Source organism: Quercus lobata, chromosome 2 (genome assembly GCF_001633185.2).
Source record: "Quercus lobata isolate SW786 chromosome 2, ValleyOak3.0 Primary Assembly, whole genome shotgun sequence".
Taxonomy (NCBI): Eukaryota; Viridiplantae; Streptophyta; class Magnoliopsida; order Fagales; family Fagaceae; genus Quercus; species Quercus lobata.
The window spans coordinates 101,478,097-101,504,461 of record NC_044905.1 but is presented as its reverse complement, the minus strand read 5'-3'; the positions used below and the strand labels follow the sequence as shown (position 1 = coordinate 101,504,461).

Genomic DNA, 26,365 nt, shown 5'->3' with positions numbered 1-26,365 from the left:
AAGAGAAACAATAAACACCCCAAGGAAACACTTATTTCTGAAGACACTCGTAGGAAATTTCCCACCTCAACATCCATGCAAACCCGACTATGCATTTATCTAGTGAACAGATTATTGTCTATCAAATATATCAATTACAACCTCCCATTTGTCTGATTTTTTTCCCCATTTTAAACATTGGTTATTTTATAAGGAAAAAATAAATTATAACAATTTGTGATTGATAGAAGCATCAATGGAACAGAAAAGGTGAAATAGATGACTTTTATTTATCAAATTAGTATCATTTCGGTAAATCTCAACATAATTTAAAAGCTGTACATAGAAAAATCCTTGTACAAGCTATGCAATTCACATACAAAGCATTACGCAAACCAACATACTGATTATGAAAAGGCTATACGATCATACATAAGATCTAGCTAAATCCAATCCATTTAACCAAGGATGGAACAAAGTGACAAATTACATATAAAAAACAATCAAATTATATAGCCAAAATGGATAGATGCTACACAGCTACACTATTGTTGCTTATAGTAGCCACTTTGCTTATATACCTTACTTTCTCACTATGGTACCGCTCCATCAACTCTTGAAAAGAATGTTTGTTGTTGATGGACTACTCTATATCAGCAAATGATGATGCACAGGCAATGAACTCCTTCACACGCTCTTGAAAAGGTGTATAATTAACTAATAGACGATCCAAAACGATAAAAGTAGATTCCACCACCTATGTCATGGACTCGTGTTGAAGCGGATTCATTGATTCAAGATGGGTAAGAAGCTGATTTTGAAGAGGCAACACTGTCTGCTCAAGCACATCCACGTTTAAAGTTGTTACGCTACCTTTACAACACTGTCTGCTCACTTGTTGTCCCTATGACCATAAGTTTCTTCCCCTGACAAGAAAGCACACAAAATGAACTAGTAATGAGAACTTCAGGAAGGTCAGAAAATTACCATTCATCAAGTCAGATATCACAAAACTACTAAAGGAAAAACATGTCCCAAAGATATCAGAAAATATCACACATAAGCCTGTCGATGAATGCTCTTTGTACAGCCAGTGATGGTGACAATATGGAGCTGAATAATCCCAAACAATAGACCAGACCAACTTCCGCCACTACATCAAATAGCATTAGGATTTTATGCATACATGTAGCTCCCAAAAAAAGAGTACATAAGGGATAGAACCCGTGCTCATCCTTTCACTCAGTTATGGGGGAGGAGATCCCAGATCTTAGCTACGCTTTCAAAATTTGTAATCTACAATGAATTCAGTGTTTTTTTTTTTTTCCCTCATTCATGCTGGGTAAGACTCAGCGAAGTTGTATGTGTCTAAGAGGGGTTTGAAGAGTGGAGACTACATTTTCAATATGGCACTGGAAAGATAGCATGACCATAGTTCAGAAAGAAAATATAACAATTTTAAAAGTGGATTTCACAATTGCTACCACTTTGAAACCATTGACATCTTTGTGAACAATTTATATCTAATTCTATAGGTTTTGTAACTACCAACATGCATAACACATGCACTACATTTGGTAATAAAGAGGGAATTTCCATACTGCCTATGATCCAAATCATACATGATACATCAACCAAAATATTTTGAACCTGAGGTGTAAAAATAATAATAATATTAACCTTCATTTCAATTTTACATAATCTTTCTGATATGTTCTTTTCCCTAAAGGAGAGGGGGAAATAGGTGATTTGAACTAGTGACCTCATCAGTTGAGATAGAGCTCATCAGCCTCACATCTTACCAAGTTTAAATTTTTAACTTGAGATAAAGCCACCATTTTTTCATACTCCCTCCATGAGATGTTGAGTGTCTTGTTTTCCTTAACGTCCCAAAATGAGTGCACACTTACTAAAAAAAGAAATTAAAAACCAAGCATTTATACCTAAACCTTCCCATAGTACCCCTTACTAATTCAAAAAACAATCAATACTTTTGGCATTTTGGCTAGAGTGGCATGCTCTTTCTTCCTCATTAAACATGTGACATGTCAAACTTAGACATTCAAATTGGTTTTTTGTTTTGAATTTTGATAGGTCTTAGACATTCAAATTGGTATAGAGGGAATACTAAACTTCTACTAATTCTTTCAATCTATTTAAAAAAAGAAAAAGAAAAAAGGAAAACAGTAATATCATGCAGAGAATTTCACTGACCAGAATAGAAGCATTTTAACATGTACCTATATTGCTGTCATTGTGTCGTGCTCATTGAAAATTTTTGCATAAGAAATCATATTATTTAATTATTTTGGATAGCTCGCACACTCCAGCACAGGGCATTACATGATTTTAAGATTGTGGTACAAATGACAGGTAGAGAAATATATGATGTGACCCAAAAAAGTACTGCATTTACATCACAGGGAAGGAGGGTGGTTACAAGATTGTGAATTGGTAAAAAACATCAAGGACTCAATTGGTTGGAAGTTATTTCTCCCTGTTCAAAAATTGGAGATTTTCAGTGAAAGTAGTCTTTTGGGAAGTTTATTCAAGTAGAAAAAATTTCCTAGTGAAAAGTTTTATTTCATAAGTGCTGCTAAATCAAATATTTACCTCAACAGATGGTGAACCACCCAATGCAGAACATCTTATGTCATTTATTTGCCCATCAATTTATCAATATTCACTTCTAGATTTAGTGTATCTTATCATACCTGACATATCTTCAAAAGGTGAATAGAATCCTATGAATTACACTCAATTCAGATATAAACAAAGGGTCTAGTTAACGGGTGCCCTTTGGACATTTGTTAATGGACCAATTTAGGAAAATTTTGATATCACTTTTATGGAAAATATAAAAAGTTGTCAAAAAAATTAAGTACTTTTTCTTTTCCCATTAAAAGTATTTATAAATGTTTTCTAAAGCAATGCCTTTAGAGCATCCATTAACTTTTCCTATAAAAATATATATCCACCCCTTACAATTATACAATTTGAATAAAGAATTATTCTTCATGAAATTCACTGATAATAATATAATAGGAAATTGTAAGAACAGTCCAGCCAATAAAGACAAAGAACAACGAAAAACCTTTGGAGGAAGCCGCTTGAGTAGGACCAGTAGTGTCTGAGAGATTATATTTGAAAAACGAGGCCCAATGGCAACATACTCCAATAACCTGCATCAACAATTACAGTAAAATCATCTAAGGAACTTCTTCATTATCATTAATAGATGAAAAACGTGCTGGAGAAAAGCAGTACAGCTTCATTCAATTCACATCAGTAGATTTACCTTTCAATGTCATCAAGAACGATGATGCTCAGCGGTGACTTGTATGCATCCTCAAATACCTGTTAAAGAATATCATTATAAATAAGTCTTCAAAATTTCCTCCCAATCACATAAACTAAAGAAAAACATTAAAAAGTATATATCTTTCTAGTGTAAATAGACAATAAATAATTGATAACTCTGCAAGTGCAGTATAAACTTGTCTTAGATACATCAAATCTCAATTTAGACTTGGAACTGGTTCTATCACATAAAGGAGGGAAAAAAATCTTTTAAAATGCAACCAAGAATGGTCAAAGTCTTTGGACCTGTTTGGTAAGTGAAACCAGTTTTCAGTTTTCAAAAGGTTTTGCAAAATTGTGTTTCAATACATGCTTTCTCAACCAAAACAAAACTTGGTCTGTTTGGCATGAGATTTTCACTCAAAAACTGGTATTAATACTCATCTAATAAAAATTTATCACAAACCAGCCTCAGTTCTAAACTGAGATCTGACGCAAACACACAGAGGGAGGAACAAGAGAAAAACAGAGAGGAGGAGGGGTCAGATTTGGATACCCAGATCTGACGCCACAGCAACACTTGGGATGGTGCTCCACCGCCATCACTGAGAGTTCTATGGTGTGTGTGAGAGAGAGAGAGAGAGACAGACAGAAACAGAGGAGAGAGAAATCAGGTTGAGAGGGAGAGATCAGAGAGAGGGAGAGAGAAAGAGAGGAATACGTAAGAACAAAATTTATTATCTTAATAATAACTTTGAAAACTGTTGCTCGAGGTGTTCTCAAAATTCAGCACTTGAATCCTCTAAAGTGAAGTCAGATTAAAGACTCCTTGCAAAATATTGTTACCAAACAATTAGATACTAGAAACTATAATTTAAAAACTGCTTCCAAACGGGCCTTTGCATTTGACAAACCTTGACAATCTGTGCACACTTAGTGCTTTCGTGAAGACCAATCATTGATTCTGCTGAGACCTACCCAAAAAATGGCAAAATTTAGAAATAGGTATAAATGGAAGGGACAGTAGAAGAGACTGCAAAAATTCCTTGAAAGTAACAAGATAGATATCCAAAATATAGGGCAGGGAGCTTACTATCTTGACATATGGAAAATCACTGTCAATGCCAACAGTAGCTGCTAGTGCGGTTTTACCACTGTCCAAAAAGGGTAAGATTCAAAAAAGATGCAATTAACAAAGTCAATTAAAATAGAGAAACCATGCATACCTGCCACTTGGGCCTTCCAGAAGACAAGTAACAAGCGGACTTCCTTTACTCACTTTAACTTGCTCCACAAGTAGCATAGCTCTTTGATAAATGTGCTTATTTTGATCACCACAGTCCACCATGCCATTCAGTCTACAAATCACCATAGTAAATAGAATCAAGCTTCCAGCAGAAACAGAGTACCATTTGTTACCCAATTTTTTGGACAGCCAACAATATCATTATCCCAAATTTCTCACATAGTAAACAAATTAGTCATATATGCCATACAATGCAACATAAACTATTCCACAACAAAGGGATTTAAGTCAAAATTATTAAAATAATGTACCTTAGGAAGACTTATCTCGAGCATGACAATGTGATGTGAGTTAAAAATAAAATAAATAAATAAAATCTGAAAGCTAAAAGCATTTTCAAATTGCTCAAAACTATACCTGCACCGCTCAAGGTCATCAGTGGAGGCTCCAAATGCAGGAATTATTTCGTGGAGTGCATTCAAAAAATCATCCATGGTAACTTTAATACTCTCTTCATCCACTGGCTTGGTGAGATCATCAAGACTTAGTTGTCTATTCAAAGCATAAGATACTGCACTTTTTACAACACCTTCAAGTTCGGCACCACTATAGTTTTTCGTACGAGCAGCTGCACTCGCAAAAATAGATAACTGAATCAACCAAGACCTTCATCTATCATTCCTAGAGACCAAAACATTGCAACAATTTAAACATTCAACACATGGTCAAAAGTATTTGTATAATAAAGTAAGAAACAATTTAAGAATCACTGCAACTTTTTCAAAGAGATCAATTTTGGACACATTAAACAGCATCCCCCCCACCCCCCAAAAAAAAAAAAATCATATCCTTAAGTTTCACCACTAACAGTTGGTTGTAACATAGAAAATCATTAAGGGTGTGGTTTCTTGGGGCTAGGTGTAAGGGAGATATTAGATTAAATTGAATTATAAATCATTTGGTACTTTAATTTTCTAAGATCCACACAACTGCAATACCTTTTCATGAGTTTGACTATCCAAGCCAGCGTAAAAAATGTTCTAGTATGGATTATGTTCTCAATATATTATAAATTTATATATATATATATATATATATATATAGACACACACAACTCCAATCAAAACCTGGAGGCAAATATAATTTAGATATAATCGTGTCTCCATTTAACAGTCACTTCAGCCATATAATAGATGAATAAGTAGATATCATAAGCATATCTCACTAATGGACATACCAAGCTCTTGAAGGTTCACATCAGGAGCAAGAAAAGAACTCTCTTTCATCTTGTTTGTATGAATTTGAAGAATCTATAAGCGACCATTCTCATCAGGAAGGCTTATCTCAATTTGAACCTCCAAGCGGCCTGGTCTATAAATCAAGAATAAACAAATTAATAAATGACTTTTATTGGTAATTACACATGCACCCAACAGGTTTTGAATCCATGATCTCACCCTCCACCTCGCATTTTGCAAGGAAGGGCAGTTTGAACTAGAGCTCATTGGCAGGAATAAATAAATAAAATTTATTGGACTTTGATTTAGAGTCCAACGTTGACTAGTAGTTGCTACAACCTACGCACATCAATGTTAACTAGTAGTTGCTATCCATGCTTTTCATGACATAAAACAATTTAAGGTTGCATGGACAGTTACGCAACACAGAAGACGGAGAGAAACAGACCTTAAAAGGGCCTCATCAAGTAAATCTTTTCTGTTTGTCATTCCAATAAGCAAGACATTATTTAAAGACTCCACACCATCAATCTGAAAAGTAAATAGTCTTTTAGTTATTAGCAGAGAATCACTCTGATTTGCAAGATTGTAAAAGCAATTGAACCTCTAACTAACCTTTGTAAGAAGCTGGTTCACAATACTGTCACGAACACCTGTACAATCTCTAGTTGAACCTCTTGACTGCATATGCAAAATGAGAACATGCATTGAGCTCTTTCCATTTGCTAAAAAACTTGGATTACATAACCAGAGAACCTTAAATCTAAAAATTGACATTGTTTCTTTGACATATTAAACAATGCAGACCTCCGGTGGAAATCTAACCATGTAGGTGTTACCAATGTGTTCTTGTGCTGTAGCTTTTAAAATCATACTAATAATAGCATGTTCGCTTAGAGGTCAAGAAGGGAACTAGGATTCAAGTTAATATATACATAAACATATATAAATATATTTTATGTCCAAAGGCCTACTCATCTACAACTCTTAGCACTATGTCACTTAGGCTGATTCTTTGACTCAGGGTCCCAATTCTTGGAATGGTCATTATTGTTCATTAAGACAACATAAAGAGTTATGAAACTATACCAAGCATTTCTAACCGCATAAGGAAGTTAATCTATAGATTCCGCACACCTTAGATATTCAAATAAATGACACTCCAGGACATTCAAGAACAATAGATTCAGTCAGAGGAAAATGCTAATTAACTAACTATAAATACATGCATATATATATATATATGTGTGTGTGTGTGTGTGTGTGTGTGTGTCAATCAAAAGCAACAAATTGATGTCACTATCAATCTACTGGCAGGGGGAAAAAAAAAACGTTAACAAATATTTGAAGAATCATGTACCTTACAAATAGCATCAATTTCATCAAAAATTATGACATGCAGATCACTTTGGTCCCCTGAAAAGGAAAAGAACATGATGGCATTAGTGATCACCAAAAGACCAACCTAGGAATACGCCTGCTATATCTCCCTTACCTCGAGCTCTTTGATCATTCTCAGCATCAGCAAATAGATCCCTAACATTCTTTTCAGTTTCACCAAGGTATTTGTTCAAAACTTCAGGGCCGTTAACAATCTGTAACAATTTGTCACAAAAAGGGTAAAAAATAAAAAAGATGGTCCATAAACTGCAAGAATAGATTTTCACCATCTTATAGAATGTGAAGCATAGAATACTTATAATTTATTTGTTTTTATAAGTAATAGAAATTTTATTGATAAAAAATTACTTCATCATCACAATGATGAACGTTAAGTAATTAAAACAGCATAGAATACTAATAATAATTTGTTGCTATAATAGAAAGAATTCAGACATGTTTAGTTAGCTTTGGAACCCGAAAACAATGTTCCAGCATCAAAATGAAAAGTATGCACTAGCAATTGAGCATATGCTCAAATGAAAATTGAACACACCAAAAGACCCAGTGACTATTGATATTTAAACCATGACATAACCGAAAGTGGATGGATGGATGTGCACTAGGTTTTATGTTGCAAGAAAATAAAATAGAGATGACGCTGCCTGCCTTCTCATATAAGATATATCTTCATGAGATTTTGTGTCAATCATGTGCCTGAGAAGCATTTCTGCTTGACAAATTAAAGAAAAAGAGTGCGATTCATCGTGGTCATCATTTCCGGATAAATTTGTATGTCTATGGAATAAAGTTCAATGTCAGTCAAATAGTAAGTGAACTCATGGTCTATGCTTAAACAAGACTAGAAATAATCTTAAACATTTGATATTTGGTTTTTGAATTACTAAACCAATTCAACTGCAACACTACCAACCTAGAGATAGTTAAAAAGCTTCATTCTACTCAATTTTGTGCATTAGATGCTTGTTTTGAAACTTCATACACCAGTTTTAAAAGATGAACTCAAAGTCTTTAGGTCAATGAAATTATGGAATTACAATAAACAAAATGTACAGAACAAATCAATTCTTTGCTCATTGCAAAGTAAAAATGACAACGCTAAATTTTTTAATAAGATTAGCAGGCCATGTAAATAAGAATACAAACTTATGAGCCTTGAGAAAACACTAGTTATAATTTCATCAAGGTCTAAAAATATTATCAAAATCATTTGTCTTTATACTTAATATTACTATATTGTTACTGACAAGAAACATTTATTAAAACTTTCTTTGGTTCTTACTTATAAAAAAATAAAAAACCTTTCAATGGCTCAACTCTCCCTCTCATTTACGGGGACAGGGGGAAGGTAAACAAAAAAATAAAAGAATAAAAAAAATAAAAACTCTTAATTCTGAAGATGGAAAATGATAAGGTGTTAGCCTCATAAAGCTATAAGTTTTATCATTTGGTGAAAGACTGAAAATATATAAATAAAATTAACCATATACAAACCTTTGGTTCCCTTCCATTCAACATTTTTCCAATTTGACGAGCCATAAGTGTTTTGCCAGTACCAGGAGGCCCATAAAGCAGCATACCCTTCACATGCTTAATCCCCAATCTAGAAGACGAAGAAATTTCCAGGTAAGAGCATGTTATGGAAATAAAACAGACTAGAAGAATTAATGCATAAATGACAAATTGAAAATATTACTTATTTGTCACATGGGGAGGGAAAACACGCGAAGCAAAGGCTCTTCGAAATATATCTGCAAACTCTGCACTTAGACCACCTATACCAAGTGATTGAAGATTAAACTCCTTCTGCCTGAAGATGTTGCTACTGGCTGCCTCACGCTGATTGACTATCTGTAAGTCAAAATATAAGTTACTGAATTTAATTTTTGACATCAAGTTGATCAGCCTATAATTACTCTGAGCAACTGTGATCTGTATAAACGCTTATTAGGCTACACTGATCATGTTCTGTTCAACAGAGGAAGAGGTAAATAATTAAGGGGAGATGCAAGTGTAAAAGAGATTTTGACTGATTTGACATGGCAGCACCTTCTCCAGCATGCATTAACCATGAAAGAAATATCAGGTACAGAATCCACCAATCTAATAGCATTGATTTGTTAATTATGCAAACAAACAAATGATGAAAGAATTTTTGAATTTGTTGTTAGGCTTTGTTTTTTACTTTGCTTATTTTGCTTCTTTTTTAAGCAAATAAAGCCACCAGAAATAAGGTATATGGTATAGGCATATACTAAACCAACAAGAATTTCATAGAGCTGATGAATGTTAGTTCCTTTTCTCTATGATATCCAAACAAGGAAATTAATATTTGGTGGGAGTTTAAATAATGGAACGATAAACCCCATCATTTTAGATTTTCCGTAAAATATGAATTCCTTTATCTAAAGCCAATATAAAGGAAAATATATTCAATCACAAGACCAAGGGCTTCATTTAAGTTTTGCTAACCTCATCAAAAGTTAATCCACCAATTTTTGAGACACTTCCACAAAATGAAAGATCAACAATCTCCTTCCCTAATCCATAAATCTCAAATATCTGTGCACCACAATAACTATAAGACCAGAAACTAGTAAGTGGAGTTGCCAACATGACTGCATACATTATGAACTTAAAAAGCACAGCTGTAAACTGACCTATTTAAAACAAAAAAACATACAATGTGGACCATGTAAATCAAATAATTATTGTGGCAGAACTTATATAACTGACTACAAAATATATATATATATATATATATATATATAAATAAATAAATAAATAATAAAAAGAGTTAATACCTAGAAAGCAATGAGATTCCCATTTTGGAAAGAATTTTGAGAAGACCGGTTTTAACAGCCTGAAATAATTAGAAACAATCAGTATAAAATAGTAAAGCAATGGAATAGAGCAACATTTTTTTCTATTGAAACCATAGATAAACCAGAAGTGGATAATTCTTAAGGTGGAACTCACTAAAATTAATCATCAAGTTTTAACGCACTTGACATAAGTGCCTGGATTGAATTGGGCCAACACACGCTATGGGAACAATATTACATGAATTGCATTAGAAAATTACAGCAAAATATTTTCATCCCTAAAATATTCCTTCTAATATTGATGTACTGACCTTGCAAAAGTTCTTTTGAGCCTGCTCAATTGTTACAGTAGGCATCTTTCCATTCCTCATCAAATTTACGGTTTTATTACTCAGACGCCACTGTCGGCATGTTTCTAGTGCCAAGTATGGACATATGGCACTGAAAAAATAATTCAAGAGATATAGTGTTAAGCATTTTCAAGATAAAAAAATAGACATAAAAGTATCAACAAGCCCAAATAATGGAATCAAGATGAAGAAGAGGATTCTGATTCAGAGTGATGTAGAACCCTCTAAGATCTTTTCATAAGACAGTTTGGTCAAGCATTAACACAACCAAACGTGCATGTAAAACAGGAACAGAAGTTAATATACATTGTTTAGCAAAAAAAAAAAAGGAGTTTCTGCTAGTAGTGAACTAGAAAAGTTTTTGTTCAATGGTCATTTAACTAAATATGATTCTTTTTAACTTAATAAATTTAACTCATGCTCACAGTAGATATAAACTCTCAATGAGCTAAAAAAAGGATTGAGATATAAAAACAAAGATAACTTCAGGATGAATACAGAGGTAAGGCGAAAGTTTTTTACCAGCACATCAGAACGGTCTGACAGAACAAGCAGTTGGGAACCATTTCGAACAGCTTCATCAGCAGCTTCACTATATATATTTAGTGTCTTTTCCAAGGAACCATCAACTCCTTTACGAATATCAAAAAATGTTGGCAAAACTTGAGGTTTCAAAGAGGGATCATTTAGCAAGGACTCAAGCTCCCCTTCATTCAGTACGGGACTGGACAAAATAACCTGCTCCATGGCAAAAAATTATAACGTGCAGTTCAAAATTTGAAAACTGAAAGCATTACATTATCATTTTACCTAAAAGTCAATTCAAATTAATTGTTAAAAACACCATTAATATGGCAGAAAGAGAGATCCTAACAAACCTGTGAAGCATTTTCAGGTCCAACCTAGAAAGAGTGAGGTGTTTTCTAAGCTAAGTGCTGATCATCACTTAGGGTCAGAAACTCCAATTCTCGAGTGTCCTCCTTTGTTTCTTGATAAACCCACATCAAATAATTAGGAATGTTTTCAAAGCATTAAAAGAATTAAATAAATAAAAAAAAAGTGATTTCAGAGAGCAAGAGAGAGAGAGAACCTCTATGGGATGCTAATCCTAATGCATTTTACGCTTATGCTGTCTCGTATAGTGTCTGGTATGTGGGGGAGGGGGTACTACATCTCCTTCGTGAGGCTCCTCACGTTGCTGCAAAGATGAAGTTACAACCAAACAATGGATTACATGAATTCCAATACCAACCATAACAGTAGTTACTCGATATTTATTACATTAAATGATTTGTCATACCGTGGGGCCAGCGTTGTGTCCTGCTTTGTGACCACCTGTCCCACAAGGAGGTGCTTTCATTGTACGTTTAGGTCGACCTTGTGGGGGTGACTGTAACCCAACAACCTGCTCATTCTCAACATGCACAGCTGGTTGTTTTGCTTGACTCCCAACAACTGCGGGGGAGGATGGTGTAGCAAATGAAATGTGAGTGCCCGTACTCATGGGATCTATATGTAGTCTAGGAGTGGGCATGAATGACATGGAGTGACTATGGGGCGGTACATGGTCTATATGACGAATGTTGTACGATGGGGATTGCGTGTGCATGACAGGAGGGGTTTGATTGAAATCAGGGCCGAGATCAAAGGATGGTGGAGTAAATGAAAGATGAGCAGGATCAAAAAATGTATGTGAGGTGTGTGAAGGGATCTCGGGGTGAAAAGATGCATGAGTAGTGGGTAGAGAGATATCTAGGTTAGAAACTACATGAGCAGTATGTGGAGGGATCTCTGGGGAAGGAGATGCATGTGGAGGTGGAGGGAACTCTGGGGCAGGAGACGCACGTGGGGGTGGAGGGAGATCTGCCCTACTGACAACCTGATGGGATGCAGCACGCTGACCATGGCTATGGCTGGCACGAGTTGAGCTCGTGCTTGGTCGTCCAGTATCTTCTGGCGCTTCTGGATTTGCCCCATCGATATTTTCCAACGGAAGTCGAGCAGTTATACGGTGAAGGCGTTCCACTGTCTTAAGTACAGCTGAAATATGGTTGTACTCAAGACTGCCTACTGTATAAAGTCTCAACAACTTCTTGTGACTGGCAACCTGAAAGTAAATAAATACAATTAGTACATCATACTGAAGTTCCTGATACGCAACAAAAATTGAAAAGAAAGGTCAAAGCAATTACCATAATAATAAGTGAAGCCGAAGTGTGGTCGACGAACCTCCAAGTCACCCTATCGTACCAATCGAAGTATGGATGAGCAGGCGACATATCACCCTCTAGTCATGCTCCAGGACATAGAGATCGTGCTCGAGTATTCCATACTCGGATATGGCCATAATGTCTGTCCCTCCAATTCACCTCCATCTTCCCCCTCAAGTCTATGGCATGAAGGGCTTCGTCAGTATCAACATATGGGGGGGGTTCTTGTACCATCCCGAACTGACGAACAACACGGTCCGGTGTATGTTTCTCTACTAGCCAGAAACATACAAGCGGTACCCTCGCCGTCCATACATCCCTTCCGGCGACACAAAACGCAGGCAGGTGGGCTAATTCAGTTTCATATGGTTGCCACACCACCTAAAATAGTCAAATCAAAGGGCAGCACATTATGCAATGTTCCATATCTATGAGCTCTTTTACATTTATAAATACAATAGTCATAAACAATAGTCATAAACAATAGAATAAACACAATGTTGGTACCTGCTTTGGATGCATACAATCTAAAAGCTGACGGTACCGGACCAGACAGATTTCGGCGGGGCTATTCAAGGTGTTCACAACCCACACAGTCCTACAATTGCGAAAGAGGGAGTCAATACTTGGAATTGAGAATATGAAGTAATAAACAACAACAAATGATGGGCAATCGTAAATTTAACAATACATACCACTAAGATTATACTAATAAATGATTATCTAAACATATGATTAGTGGTGGAGCTAAAAATTAATAAGACTTATATTATACATCAATCATAACATATGACCTCCGTGGTTGTCAAACGATATATAAAAAACATAAATAAAAATCCTATTAATGAGTCACAATTAGAAGAATATCAAGATTAAAATTTTATTTTCTATGTCTAACAATGTGTTTAAAATTATGGATCTATTTCCAATAAAGAAAATCGGTCAAGGAAGAGACTTACTTAATAGACAATGGAGAAGGTGCAAATGGTGGGCCATATGCACCATCTGGTGGGAGGTCCATCCTTGGGCACAAAAAAGGGAATCTGACCCATGCCCAATACTGAACTAGCAACAAGGCCCCACCAATCTGACTAGCACCTTTGTCGGTTGCCTTGCATAACTCTCTGTACAGCCATGCAAGGCAAGCGCTCCCCCAACTGTACTGAGGTGGATTCCGTAGGTCCCTCAGCATCTGCAACCACATTGTATGCACCCTATCACCAGACTTGTCGGCGAAAATTGTGTCTGCCAGGAGTGCTAGGATATAACACCGTGCATATTGATGCACAACCACCTCTGTTGCATCATCGGGCAACCCTTCGTCAATTTTTTCTAGTAGCTTCTTTATTTGGATCCTTTGTCCTTTAAGCGTGGTGTCATTAGTAGCAATTCCAAGCAGACTCTGACATTCATCTTTCCATTTCAAGTCAGTTGTTCCAACAATTGCCTCACCATCGATTGGAATCCCGAAAAGAACCTCCACATCTTGTAATGTGATCGTTGTCTCACCATGTGGCAGGTGGAAGGTGTGGGTTTCAGGCCGCCATCGCTCAACGAAGGCCGTGATCAGGTTATGATCAATCTCTCTACCTGGGGTCCTATACAGCCCCTCTAATCCAACTCTCTTCACAATGTCGACGATACGATCATCCACCACTATCCGGCGTCGTTTTCGGAACTCGTCATTACGACCGCGGCATTTCAGTGGCCCTGGATCCTGCACATGATAGAACTATGGTGATGAGATGCAATATGCCATAACCTTTGTATATATGATTGTAGTTATTGATCCCAAAAAACAAAAATAAAGCAGTTATGAAGGGACCTTAAAATATCAACCCCAAAAAGAAAAAATAAAAACAAAAAAAAAAAGCAACAACGGGAGAAAAATAAAAGGATGCAATGCATTTTATACATTTGTCTAGTAATGAAAGGCTTCCCATGCGACCAGCCTATTGCTGCCTCTAAACCAGGAAAAGTCAAAAGGCTTCTTAAAGCTATTTCATTAATTTAAGAAGCTTTAAGTAACTATCTTGGAATTTGGTTGTATTTCGTTGTCATAGTTGCTGATTTGTGTTTGTTTTCCCTTAAGCTCTGTTGTTGTCCAACCCTTGAATTTACTTAACTAAGTATTTTAATGCAAGTAAGAAACTCAAGTGAAAAGGGTCCTTAAGGATTTTATTTGATTTATGACAAAAGCTTGTCTTCAATATGATTCATTAAGCTAGGTTTGTTACACAAGTTGTAATTCCAAATGGATTCCTAAATATAAACTTCTATGTTTTGCTTTTGGAACCTAAGGATCATATCTGTTTGACATGATATGGAAAATAAACAACCTAAATAGAGGAAAGTAAAAGAAACTAGAGGCAAAGGCTAGCGTTCTCAATAATAACAATAAAAATTACTGCAACAACCACAACCTGAACAACTTCTTGCCAAGCAACAATAAAATTATCACAGGTCACATTGCTTCAAACAAAAATAACTCTTATGAACCTAGGATTGCTTTGTTCATGTACACCCACACTAACAATCAACCAATCTAACTTAACCCAACTAATGCGCATGACCATGCATTGAAAGCTAGTAATACCATTGACACTTAAAATTTCAGAAATGGGAAGAAAAAAAAATCAACATAATGTAGAAGGATAAGAAGAGAATATTCAGCAGGTGGTCGGTTTTAATTTTTACCTTGCCTTCCCAAACAGCGCACGCTCGATGTGTTTTTATAAACCTTAACACCGAATCGTCAGTGGGCCCAGGACCAAACTCATCAGGGAGCTGAGCAGGAACAGCAGCCATACTGCACGAAGTTTAGGGAGTCAAGAGTAATATAATCACATGTTAAATTGGCAAGGAAAGTGATGAACAAGAAAATGATTCAGTTTATTTTGACAACAAGCAGATGGTCCTCGTTACTCATAAAATTAATTTGGGCTACAATGAAGTTTTACAAAAGGTGACAAAAAGAATGAAGGAAAATCATATCCGCGTTGATTAATTTGGGCTACCCACATAGTTGGCCCTACTATTTTCCCTCCTACCAAATGGACCCTACAGTTACGTGCTACATAAAAGATCTGAAAAAATTAAAAAGGGGGGAGGAGTTTGTGGGGTGAGTTCTGAAAAGACTTTCTAAAATTGATTGTCTGAACTCACAACAAAACATCCAAACCAGGGTACAATGGTGAACAAAGCCTTTACCCTACCACCCCAACACAAGTAGGTACGAAAAATCTCATTTCTACACTTCATCCTACCAAACATAATGTAAGAAATCATAAAATCATTTCAACATTGCAGCATTGCCTGTGTAGATTCATGTGAAAACTATGCAGAAGAAGTGAAGAACCAGATGTTAAAAATAAGACAATATAATGCAAAATTTAAATACCAGGACAAAAAATAAATAAATAAATAAATAAAAAATCTTCAATAACAGCAATGTATATAGTAAAGCAAATGAACAAAGGTAACAAAGCAAACATGGCAGCCAAGATTTGAAATGCAGCAACATAGTAGAATCATTACCTGCAATATCACTATGCAACTACCTTCTCTAAAAGCTTATGTTGTGAAGCCTTTTCAAGCCTATTCCTGCAAGGTATAAAATGCAATTAGCACCTCAAATATGTATATATATGGATGAACATCATTTCTATGCTTATATAAAGAAGGAAGAAAGGAAAATAAATTTCTAGATAGACATTTTAATATATATGATGAATTTCATATTGTAATATTTAGGAGAGCCTTTTTTTTATAAGAATAATTTTATTGAAAAAAAGACTACATACAAAAAGCACAAAGCAGCCAAAACAATACTATTATAAACAGTATAATAAATTGATGCACAAGGTAACTACATGACACCAATTAAACATCTAACACGTCTACATTCATAACACTATCTAATGTTTCCAACCCAATTTTCCATTTTACAAGACGTTTAAACTTAACAACATATTATGCTATACTTGGAGCCAACATCCATCTTAGAAGATGCCAACCAGTTTGAATGTTTAGGATGACAATATCAGCATTCAGCACCTCTATCAGGCAAATTACTTCAACCACCATATAAAAACATAATAAAGGAATCGCAAAGTACACACATATACAAATACTTAAATCATGCTCTGAGGTACAAGTCATAATAAAATAGATTCTATTCATTTAAACATTTCTTCAAACATATAGTACTCATACTTTATACAAGAATACACAGATAATTTTCTCAAGCATGAACCGTTTCTAACACATGACAAATCAACATAATGAAACCCCATATTAATTTGATGAGATCGTAGTAGAAACATGATCCAAGGCTATTCATTATTTTGGTACACAACAAAAAGCAAAACTCACCACTCAACCAATGCTTTCGCTGAGATAAAAACTCCAAAAAAAAAAAAATACTTTAACATAAGACTCAAACTTTTCTTACTAATTTTCTTTTGCTTTCCTGCAGTTTCTCGGCTGCCAAACAGAGGGAAAGCCCAATACTTGACATTAAAAAGTTAGAAAATAAGAAATCGGTGAAGTAATAGAAACGTACCTAAATGGAAATTGTTTGTGAAAACCAGACGGCGACGGCGACGGGAAGTGAGAGACCGGAGCGAGATGGAGGGCCGACGGCGACGGAGCTCAAGAGAGGGAATGAATGCGATGGAACGGCGACGGAGCTGAAGAGAGGGATGAGTGCGACGGAACAGCGACGGAGCTGAAGAGAGGGATGAGTGCGACGGAACGGCGACGGAGAAGGACGGAGCTGAAGAGGACTGAGAGTGAGAGAGAGAGAGAGAGACTGAGTTTTTTGAGTGATGCACTGTGAGTGTGGGAGGGAATGAGAGAGTTTTTTGAACTAAAGAGTTTTTTTTGAGAGTACTGTAAGTGTGGGGAGGACTGAGTTTTTTTGAGACTCTTTTGAATGAGAGTTTTTTTTTGAGTTTTGTTGAGAGACACGTGTGGCAAAAGAAAATAGAAATCAAGTCCAACGGACTTGATTTCTGTGTAGAAAAACCAAGTCTTAGACTCGGTTTTTATACATACAAACCGAGTCTAATAGACTTGTTTTTTAAACACAGAAATCGAGTCCAATGGACTTGATTTCTATGTGTAAAAACCGAGTGTATTGGACTCGGTTTGTATGCATGGAAATCGAGTTTATTTAACTCGATTTCTATGTGTAAAAACCGAGTTTGTTGGACTCGGTTTGTAAGCTTGGAAATCGAGTTTATTTAACTCGATTTCTGTACGCCCATTTCCCACGTCAGTCACTGCAAAAAAGGAAAATCGAGTATCCTAAACTCGATTTTACAACCCACAAATCGACTCCAATAAACTCGAATTGTTAGAAACCAAAATAGTTTGAAACGTTTGCTAACTAATGATATTGTTTAGATTTTATAGTTATTTTCTAAAAAAATCCCACCGGCAGCATCATATTCCGGCTGATTCTCAGGCGAAAATACAGAACTCCGGCATCAATTACTTCACCGGCGACCAACAAACATTCTTCACGGCAAGTTTATTTTTTGTTTTCATATTTTGATTTCTTTTTTATTCTTTATAATTTGGATTGTTCACATGATTCTAGCTTTGGACATGGTATACTTTAAATTATTGGAGCAATTACATATTGAAGTAACAGAGTTTTTACTGTTGCTTAAAAATTGAATATTTATATGGCTTACTACTTTATGCAAATTCTTGTATACACTGCTAAAAACTACAAATTTACATAAAATGGTTGTATATGCTGCACAAAATCATGGGTTCATTCAATTAAGTCTTTTTCAGGGAGATAAAAGTGAGTTGATTTGAGTTGAGAGCGTGAAAAAAGGTAAAGAGGAAGACTAACAATTACATTGATAGTAGTAGTAAAAAATGGATATGTAAATTAAGAGTCCATTTGGTTAGGTGATTCCAGGGCCTAAAAACAAAATGCCTTTTTGCAACTGCTTATACAAATGCACCCTAAGGAAGTAAGAGAGAGTATGAACTTGGATAGAATAGATTGGTGGGAAAAGTGCATACGGCCGACCCTGACTAGCTTGCTGAGGATCGATAGCTGATGGTAAAATTTTGGGACTAAGACTTGGATGTGGTTGTTGTATATAAATTCATTACCCAATTAGAACCTATTTAGTGGTCATATGTCTTATTTAAGTGAGTGAGTTAGTGAGTTATGTGCGTAAAACCCATGGCATTCCTCCAACCCAGATTGGAGAATAACTTTCTCCTAATTTTTGTCTGCTAAAATCTCAATGCCATTTAAAAATTCTCGCAGCTGCAATTATTTTTGGGGTGGCGGATTAAAGAAAAATTGTAGAGTAAATCCAGTGAAATGATTCAAAGTGGCGGGTGGTATAAGGGTCTAGCATAAGCAAATGAATGTTGTTGGCATGGGATATCATCAGTCTTATTAATGCACTCAGTTCAGTGCAGTTCCAGCAAACCAAAAGTAGTAGTGCTGCAGAGCACTAACTATATGATTTTGGAGGTTCTATTGATTTATTTTGGTAAGTAGTAAGATTTGATTTTGGTGGTTGTTTTGATGTCAAGATCAAATTTGACGATGTAGTGCATGGCTAGATAGAGGTTAACTGGAAAAAGACTTGTGAACCCTGCTGCAATAAGCCTTTGGGGTGTTAAGTTGAGTAGCAAATCCCTGACCAACGTAAGAATAGGTGGTTCTAGTTGGCGATTGACTTTGCTTAGGCTATTTGACCTGATGAACTTGAAATCAGATTGATTGCAAGAATAATGAATACTTTTTATATGTAATACTCCCACACACTTGTGTTTATTTATTGCATTAGAGTGGCTGAATTTATCCTTTGTGAGCTTAAACTCACTCGCTTTTCATGTTTTAACACCAGTGTTTTATTTGCCGCAGTATCATATCACAGAATAAAAAATAAAAATAAAAATAAAATTATTGATTTTATTTTTGAGCATTTTTTGTATAATAAGTTTGCTAATGTGTTTAAGGGCCTGCTTCTTTTAGCACAAAATAAAGCTTATTTTCACCAACAGCTTATGTATATCTTTTTAAATCTAAACTTTTTCTTGGTACAACTCTAGGTTTTCCTGGTTAAATAAGCCAATAAAAATACCTATATATATATATAAATCCAATAAAAATAACTCATCCAAATACACACTAATTTTGGCTATTGCTCTTTCTTTCTATAAGATTTCATTTTAGTTTTCTTTCAATGGAATTTGGTTTGAAACCCTGTCTACATTTGTGAAATGTCACATTTTTGGGGGGACACTAGCAAGAATGTCGATTTGCAAGCCCTTAAGAGGCTGATGAACTTGAATAATGGCATAGTATTGACCAAACTTGTTTCAAAATTACTATTATTATTTTTAAAATCCTGTAGATACTTATGCAGAATCTAGATAATAATGTGTTTGTGGTAGGCTTTGTTGTTGTACTAAAATCAATTGTAAACATATGCTTAAAACCACTGCGTCAAGAGTACTTAGTCCTAATATGTGTGAGTGCTTTATTATTTCCATTGCTGGAGCCCTAATAAACAAGTAATACTATTGGAGAAATTTATAGGGAGAAGGCTGGCATGTTATATGTTATTGTAATTTGGTTATGCATATGATAAGATTAGTATACTGTTTGGATTCCAAGAAACTGAAAAATATGTTCCATATCCCTTTTGATGGATCCATATCACCATTCATAATTAACCAATCAATTAATACCAAACAAAATCATAAACCTAGAAGAAATCAAGTGGTTCTTTATTCCAACCTTTGCACTGAACCCCCTTAAGTGTGATATTCTTTTCCTTAGCAAATCATTTACTCCAGTTAGTTACTGTTACAAACTTAGCCAAGCAATGGACTGTTATGGATATGGCCAATGAAGCATCTGAATCCCTCTGGCATACAATAATTTTCCCATCCTGTGTCTATTCTTTAGTTTTTTCTTTCATTATTCCCTTCACTTATGTCCTTGTTTTGAGAATTTTGAAGGGAGATCTACCAAATTATTACTTGATGCGTATATGCTCTGACCATAAAAGGAAAAAATTACAAATATAGACACAATCTCACTACAGTCTGGTGGTAGAAATGATCTTTGTAAGGAGCACATTGTGCATGCCCTTTTAAAGAAATTGGGTTTATTGACTTAATGTGCCTTTTGTTTTTCTGCCAATAAGGGGTCTTCTTCTCCTTGATAAAATATGGGGTTATAAAAGACTTGAATTTCTTTTTGACTTCAACAACTATTGTTTAAGGACAACATCTTTTTAACACCTAATGGTTTCCTTCAGCATTTTTGCTGTTCCTCTAGTTTTCTCGCAGTAATTTTTGTTTTATGATTTTTTTTCCCAGTACTTACAAGATCTAATTATGTGTAACATTGCAACCATTATCTCCTCATTTTATGTATGTGCAGGAATGGTGGGACTATCTCTGAGAGAAGAGCACTTCATAGAGGGTGGCATTGCTCAAGATCTTTGTTCCGATGGTCAAAAAAGATTAACTTACCGTCCTATTTATGTTGAAACTGGAGTTATACCCTAGGTATAGCATTTTTTTCAAATACTTTATTGAAACATAGTCTGAATGCTGGAAAAGGATTCATATAGCCAAAACCAATTAGTTAGAATTAGTAAGTTGCCCGCATAATATTGTTGTAATGTTTTATATAAGATAGTTTTGGAGAATGTTGTACATATATTATAGCATAATTGTTATAAAACTTTATTAGTAATGAGTTCATTATAAGAAACAACAATTATAAATTGCACACACGTAACCATTATAGTTATTCAGTTCAAGGAATGAGAAATCTAAAAGAAAAAAAAAACTGTTGGAGGATATTGTAGAATGAAAGTTGATACAGAATGTCTCTCTCTCTCTCTCTCTCTCTCTCTCTCTCTTTCTTCTTTCTTCTTAATTCTAAAACAAAATACACATCTCAAACACCACCTAAGTCCACAATGTCCGACCTTAACATTAATATTGTAATTGCCTTGTCACTCAATATAAAATTCAAGTCTCTTCCTTGGTTGTAGCCAACTCACACGGGTTAAGATTAGATGGGACAACAGTGTTAGAATTAGGTAGGCTTTGTCGAAAGATTGAAGGTCAATGACATTGTTTTTGGTTTGTGTGTTTGACATATGATGACATGAAGGGATATGGGTAGGTATATATAAAGGAGTAGAAGTGTAAGAGGTGAAAATTGTGAATTGAAATACTAAGAGTTTTGTGTGTATGTGTGAGGGAAGAAAATTCTTGAAATGTTGAACCAAAGGAAACAAATAATATTCATTTTTTAATTTAAAAAGTCTTGAAACATTGAACCAAATAAAACAAAAAGTCATTAAATATTATTTAATTTGTTCTTATCTTTGATGTGGTACTTGAGAATATATCAATTTTCTTTGCAAAGAATGCTAATTCTATTATTCTTAGTCATGTTTAATCTACAAAGTTTGCTAGTAAAACTAAATTCAAACTAAACCCTTGTCCTTAGACATATTTTTTATTCCAAAACTGGTTATCCTTTGTCTATGAAGTGCTCTATCATGAGTTGTAGAAGGGTAATAAGACAAATATATCTACAATGTTTAAGAAATTATAGACATCAACATAAAAGAAAAAAAGTACCACTGTCCTCCAAACGTCAATGTTTAATCAAATCCTGTTAAAGCTCAAAATTAAGAAAATTTTCTAGTGAGCATGGTTAGTGCAAAATTTCAAATTTAGCAACACTGTTATTTTTTGTATGTATCTCAAACTAATATGAAAATAACCTTTAGCAATATGCAGTCACTTATCAACCAAAAACCACAATGGTTGAAAAGTGATTCTTAGAACATATATATAGATGCCCTCATAAAGCTTTCAAATCTTCATCATACACAGTACGTTTGTAAATTTACATAGCAAACTGCCAAACATAAGCATGTATATGGATACTCATACTCCTTTCCAAAAGTTGAATTTAAGAGACCATATTCTGGATTCCCTCATAGCAATAACTGTAGCAGATATTGCTGCCACGGGTGCCACCACATGTGCCAGAATTGGCACCATTGTTGCTGCCACTGGTACAATTGTGGCAACTGCAGGTGCCACAACCTCAACAAAATGAAAAATTGGGCACCAAAAAACAATTTTTTGACAATTTGCTTTGTTTGTCAAGATGTCACAAACTTGCGTGTATCGCTATGAAATAAAAAGGTTGATATGGTCCTTTATTTATATGTTGAAAAGATGGGAGAGACCTGATTAGTGATAAGCCTAGTTCTCTTGGACCAATGCATCTCCAATGGATTCATCTACTTCTCATAAATTCAAATACATGAACTTACTTTGGAAGATTAATAATCCTATGATAATTCTTTCAATTTACCTAGAATTTTGTAACTACCATTTCTGCTATTTATTACTATTCAGTATAAGATCATGTATATAATCAACGATTCAATGCAGAATATTAACCTCAAGCCCAATGGTCAACTGTCAAGGTAAAAAAAGAACCTTTTCTTTTAGAAAATTAGACCAAAGGTTACGAAGAGTCAGTAATAATTAACACCCCTCCATCTTTTCTATTACTTGAAGTTTAATTAGTAAATTACTGATGTTGCATCTAAAAAGAGTAGTAAATTAATGATGATGCATTCACCCAAAAAAAAAAAAGGTAATTAATGACAATTTAAGATTGTGGTGAGAGTTCAATTCTCCTTTCAAGGAGTGTGCCACTTGGCAGGACCTTATGCTCTCCCGCATGAGGTCTCTGTTTAATATATATATATTTATTTATTTATTGATTAAGTCTAATTTGAGTTTCTTATTAGTTTACCTCATGTAAACAAGGAAATTAATTCTTTTTACATTTGCATTGGCCTGCTTTCTTCCAGACAAAGTGAACTTTTTTCTGCTGGTTTTTACGTTATCATGGACTTAATGGCAGGCAAATGGTTCAGCAAGATTCAGGTTGGGGGCAAACAGATGTTATTTCCAGTGTGAAGGTATTTAATGGTTTGAGATTCTGGATCTTCCACACATATCTACATTAAGCATTTTCCTCCTGTGTTTTGTGAAGACTTGTAATGTTGTGTACTAATTTCTGTAAATGCAGGTTGAACTTGGAAAATCCAAGTTCATTGCAACCTGACAAAGGAAAGGTTGCCATTCATGTTGATTGCAGTCCAAGCGCAGCACCAATGTTTGAGGTTGTATATCTATACTATCTTCTAATGCTATCAATTTTTGTTGATTGAGCTCATATAGTTCTTCTTCTTATAATTGTCATTAGGTTGAACTTATTTTCATTGGCTTATTTTTTTTAAAAAAATAACGTGTATAAAAGTACATTTGTACCTAGAAAAAGTGAGTTTTTAAAAAGCCGTAGTAATGAAAATAAGTTGGTATTTTAGGCTAAAACAAACAGATCCTTTATCCTTTTTTGTTTGTTTGTGTTTCTATAAAAGAATTCATTATGTGAAATAGCAGTTGAAATTCATTATTCTTTGTAGTTCATTATTTATATATATTTCTAATTTAGATTTATTCCTTACTCAGGGTAGAGGGGGTGAGGAGTTGTCCACAGAACTCTCAGTTGCTCTTCAGCATTGCCTATTAGGTGCTAAAAGTGGAGCTGGTATGAATCTAATCAGAGCAAGAGAAGTCACCATCAATTTATTGCCCTACACATGCTTTCTATCATTTTGCAGTTCGTCCTCTAATTTGTATTTTGAATATAGGTTCTTGCTTTGCTTGAATTGAAAAATGAGGTCTTATTTATTTTTCATAGGGGCTGGAATTGATCTCTCATCTCCAATAGTTGCGGAGGGAAAAATTTGCTGGGATTTTTATATTGATTGTCTTGTTGTTTGTTCAGACGGGAATCTGCTTGATGCCCTAGGTTCTGCAATTAAGGTAGTTTTTCTCCACATACATCCATACATTTGCAGTTTAATTTTTCTCTTAATTTCGTCAGGATGTCAAGAATTTTTCTGGCTGTTGATAAAGTCTAGAGAGCTGATGAGCCATATCTCTTATGCTTGAAACATGTCTAAACTGGACTGATCGAATTTCAACTTCACTGAGCTTCATTTTTTTCCTGATAAGTCTAATAGATATTGGTCATACTCAGTGCAGAAGGCTTCAGTTTTGTGGGGTCTAGGGGAGGGAATTGGTTGGCATCCTCAACCCCTATTTCGGAGAGGCTCCCCATTTAAACGATCTTCGTGCCTATGTTGTATCTATTTTACCATGATAGCAGCATGCATATAAATTTTTGGCATCGTTATTCTCCTTAGATTCTCATGATCAGAGGCATCATAAACAGTTGATGACTTTGCTAACATTGGAAACTGAAAACTAATGTATCTTATTATTGTTGTTCCAGAAGGCTGCTTTGAGCAATACAGGCATCCCAAGAGTTCATGTTGCAACTGGTGCATTGGGTGATGAGAAACCAGAGGTTGACATCAGTAAGGAAGAATTTCTGCAGTTTTACACATCAAATATTCCTGTCATAGTTACATTAACAAAGGTGACAAAACTGCACTTTTAGTTATAATCTTTTCAAAAGCTGCAAATGTCTGTACTTCCAGCATGTAGTACTAATTAACCTTCTTTTTATAGGTGGGATGGCACTATATTGAAGATGCCAATTCAGAAGAGGAATCCCAATTGAGCTCCGCCATTTCTATTTCTGTTAACAGGAAATGACATATTTGTGGGCTGACTAAATGAGGTGGTGCAGGCCTGGATCCAAGCATCATTCTTGATATGATGTCTGTGGTAAAACATGTAAGTGAGCAGCTAATAAACAAATTGGATTCTGAGATAGCTGCTGCTGAAGCTGGGGAAGAAGAATCATGACATGGTTAGAACCTGCAATTGCTGCATTCAAACAAACTGGTGCGCTGAAGTTTTAGTTTGGATAACTTACTAGGGGATGAAGATAGAATGATATGTGTTGTACACTTGGCATGTTAACCAAAATTGTCCAAGCTATTATATGCAATTTTGCTTTTTTACGAGTTAGTTCTGGTTACCAGTTTATGAAAGCTTACCTGCCTGCTCTTAGATTTTGACTGGAAGCAGCCAGACATGTTGTCATTATGGTTCTAAAGATAAATTTCCTTCTACTGGAGTAGCATTGCTGTGTGTTGCATACCTAGAAATCGTTTTCACCTTTTTGAACTGTTACCTTGCATAGCAGAGCTCAATCTTAAAGGGCATTTCACTATTCTTTGTGCTTTTTGGTTTTTTGTTATGGATGTAGACCATCAAATTGAATTGGGGAGAGAATATCTTAGTAAAACTCCAATTGAGTAGTTAATAATTTAGTATAACATATAGAAACACTACTTAATGCAAAAGATTTGAGCCTATGAGTTTAAATTTAACTATGTCATATTAACTACTCATTTTTGTTTTATTATTTAACTAGCTTGTAACTCCATGTGTATTTATAGATATATTTAAAAGATACAAATTAAGATGCATAGTTATCTTATATATATAATTTAAATATTATTAATAGTTATTCTTATATATATATATATATATATATATTTTTAACTCTTTAAAAATCTTGTAAGAAAGTTATTAAGTAGAAAATGTAAATTGTCTATTTTTTAAATATTTTTATGTTCATTAATTTTAGACTCTTTGTTTTTTGTATACAATAACTTACTTGAATAGATATTTATGATATGATCTCACATTTGATTCTAAAATTAAGAAATAAAACTCTCTCTAAAAATAAATAATTTAAGACACATGACGTAAAATTGGACTTCAATTG

General features: G+C 34.8%; 1 protein-coding gene and 2 pseudogenes across 2 annotated transcripts; 1 reads left to right on the top strand and 2 right to left on the bottom strand.

Moving 5' to 3' along the window:
* Window positions 1–238: 238 nt before the first annotated feature.
* LOC115977581 lies at window positions 239–13,641 on the bottom strand (annotated as a pseudogene). Its single transcript, XR_004088580.1, has 24 exons — window positions 13,509–13,641; window positions 13,057–13,147; window positions 12,532–12,930; window positions 11,640–12,446; window positions 11,430–11,537; window positions 11,218–11,327; window positions 10,862–11,077; window positions 10,301–10,430; window positions 9,969–10,027; window positions 9,637–9,742; window positions 8,861–9,015; window positions 8,659–8,767; window positions 7,259–7,358; window positions 7,124–7,179; window positions 6,379–6,444; window positions 6,212–6,294; window positions 5,763–5,896; window positions 4,943–5,153; window positions 4,506–4,637; window positions 4,373–4,433; window positions 4,194–4,253; window positions 3,278–3,336; window positions 3,074–3,161; window positions 239–905 (listed from the first exon to the last, which is right to left on the bottom strand). The product of XR_004088580.1 is annotated as a vesicle-fusing ATPase-like (transcript).
* Window positions 12,631–17,242, bottom strand: LOC115974067 (serine/threonine-protein phosphatase 7 long form homolog). Its single transcript, XM_031094285.1, has 6 exons — window positions 17,114–17,242; window positions 16,087–16,152; window positions 15,247–15,358; window positions 13,509–14,266; window positions 13,057–13,147; window positions 12,631–12,930 (listed from the first exon to the last, which is right to left on the bottom strand). Exons 3-6 carry the CDS (start codon window positions 15,355–15,357, stop codon window positions 12,631–12,633), a joined length of 1,260 nt encoding a protein of 419 aa, XP_030950145.1. The 5' UTR covers window position 15,358; window positions 16,087–16,152; window positions 17,114–17,242.
* Window positions 17,243–17,995: 753 nt separating this feature from the next.
* On the top strand, window positions 17,996–25,797 carry LOC115977582 (annotated as a pseudogene).
* Window positions 25,798–26,365: the final 568 nt, after the last annotated feature.

What these genes read in the sequence shown, in the direction of transcription:
- LOC115974067 (XM_031094285.1), bottom strand. Translation starts at nt 15,357, where the DNA reads ATGGCTGCTGTTCCTGCTCAGCTCCCTGATGAGTTTGGTCCTGGGCCC. An exon ending in CCTTCTCCATTGTCTATTAA is followed by an intron (nt 13,148 to 13,508) that starts GTAAGTCTCTTC and finishes TCGCAATTGTAG; the next exon opens with GACTGTGTGGGTTGTGAACA. An exon ending in ATTGTATGCATCCAAAGCAG is followed by an intron (nt 12,931 to 13,056) that starts GTACCAACATTG and finishes TGACTATTTTAG; the next exon opens with GTGGTGTGGCAACCATATGA.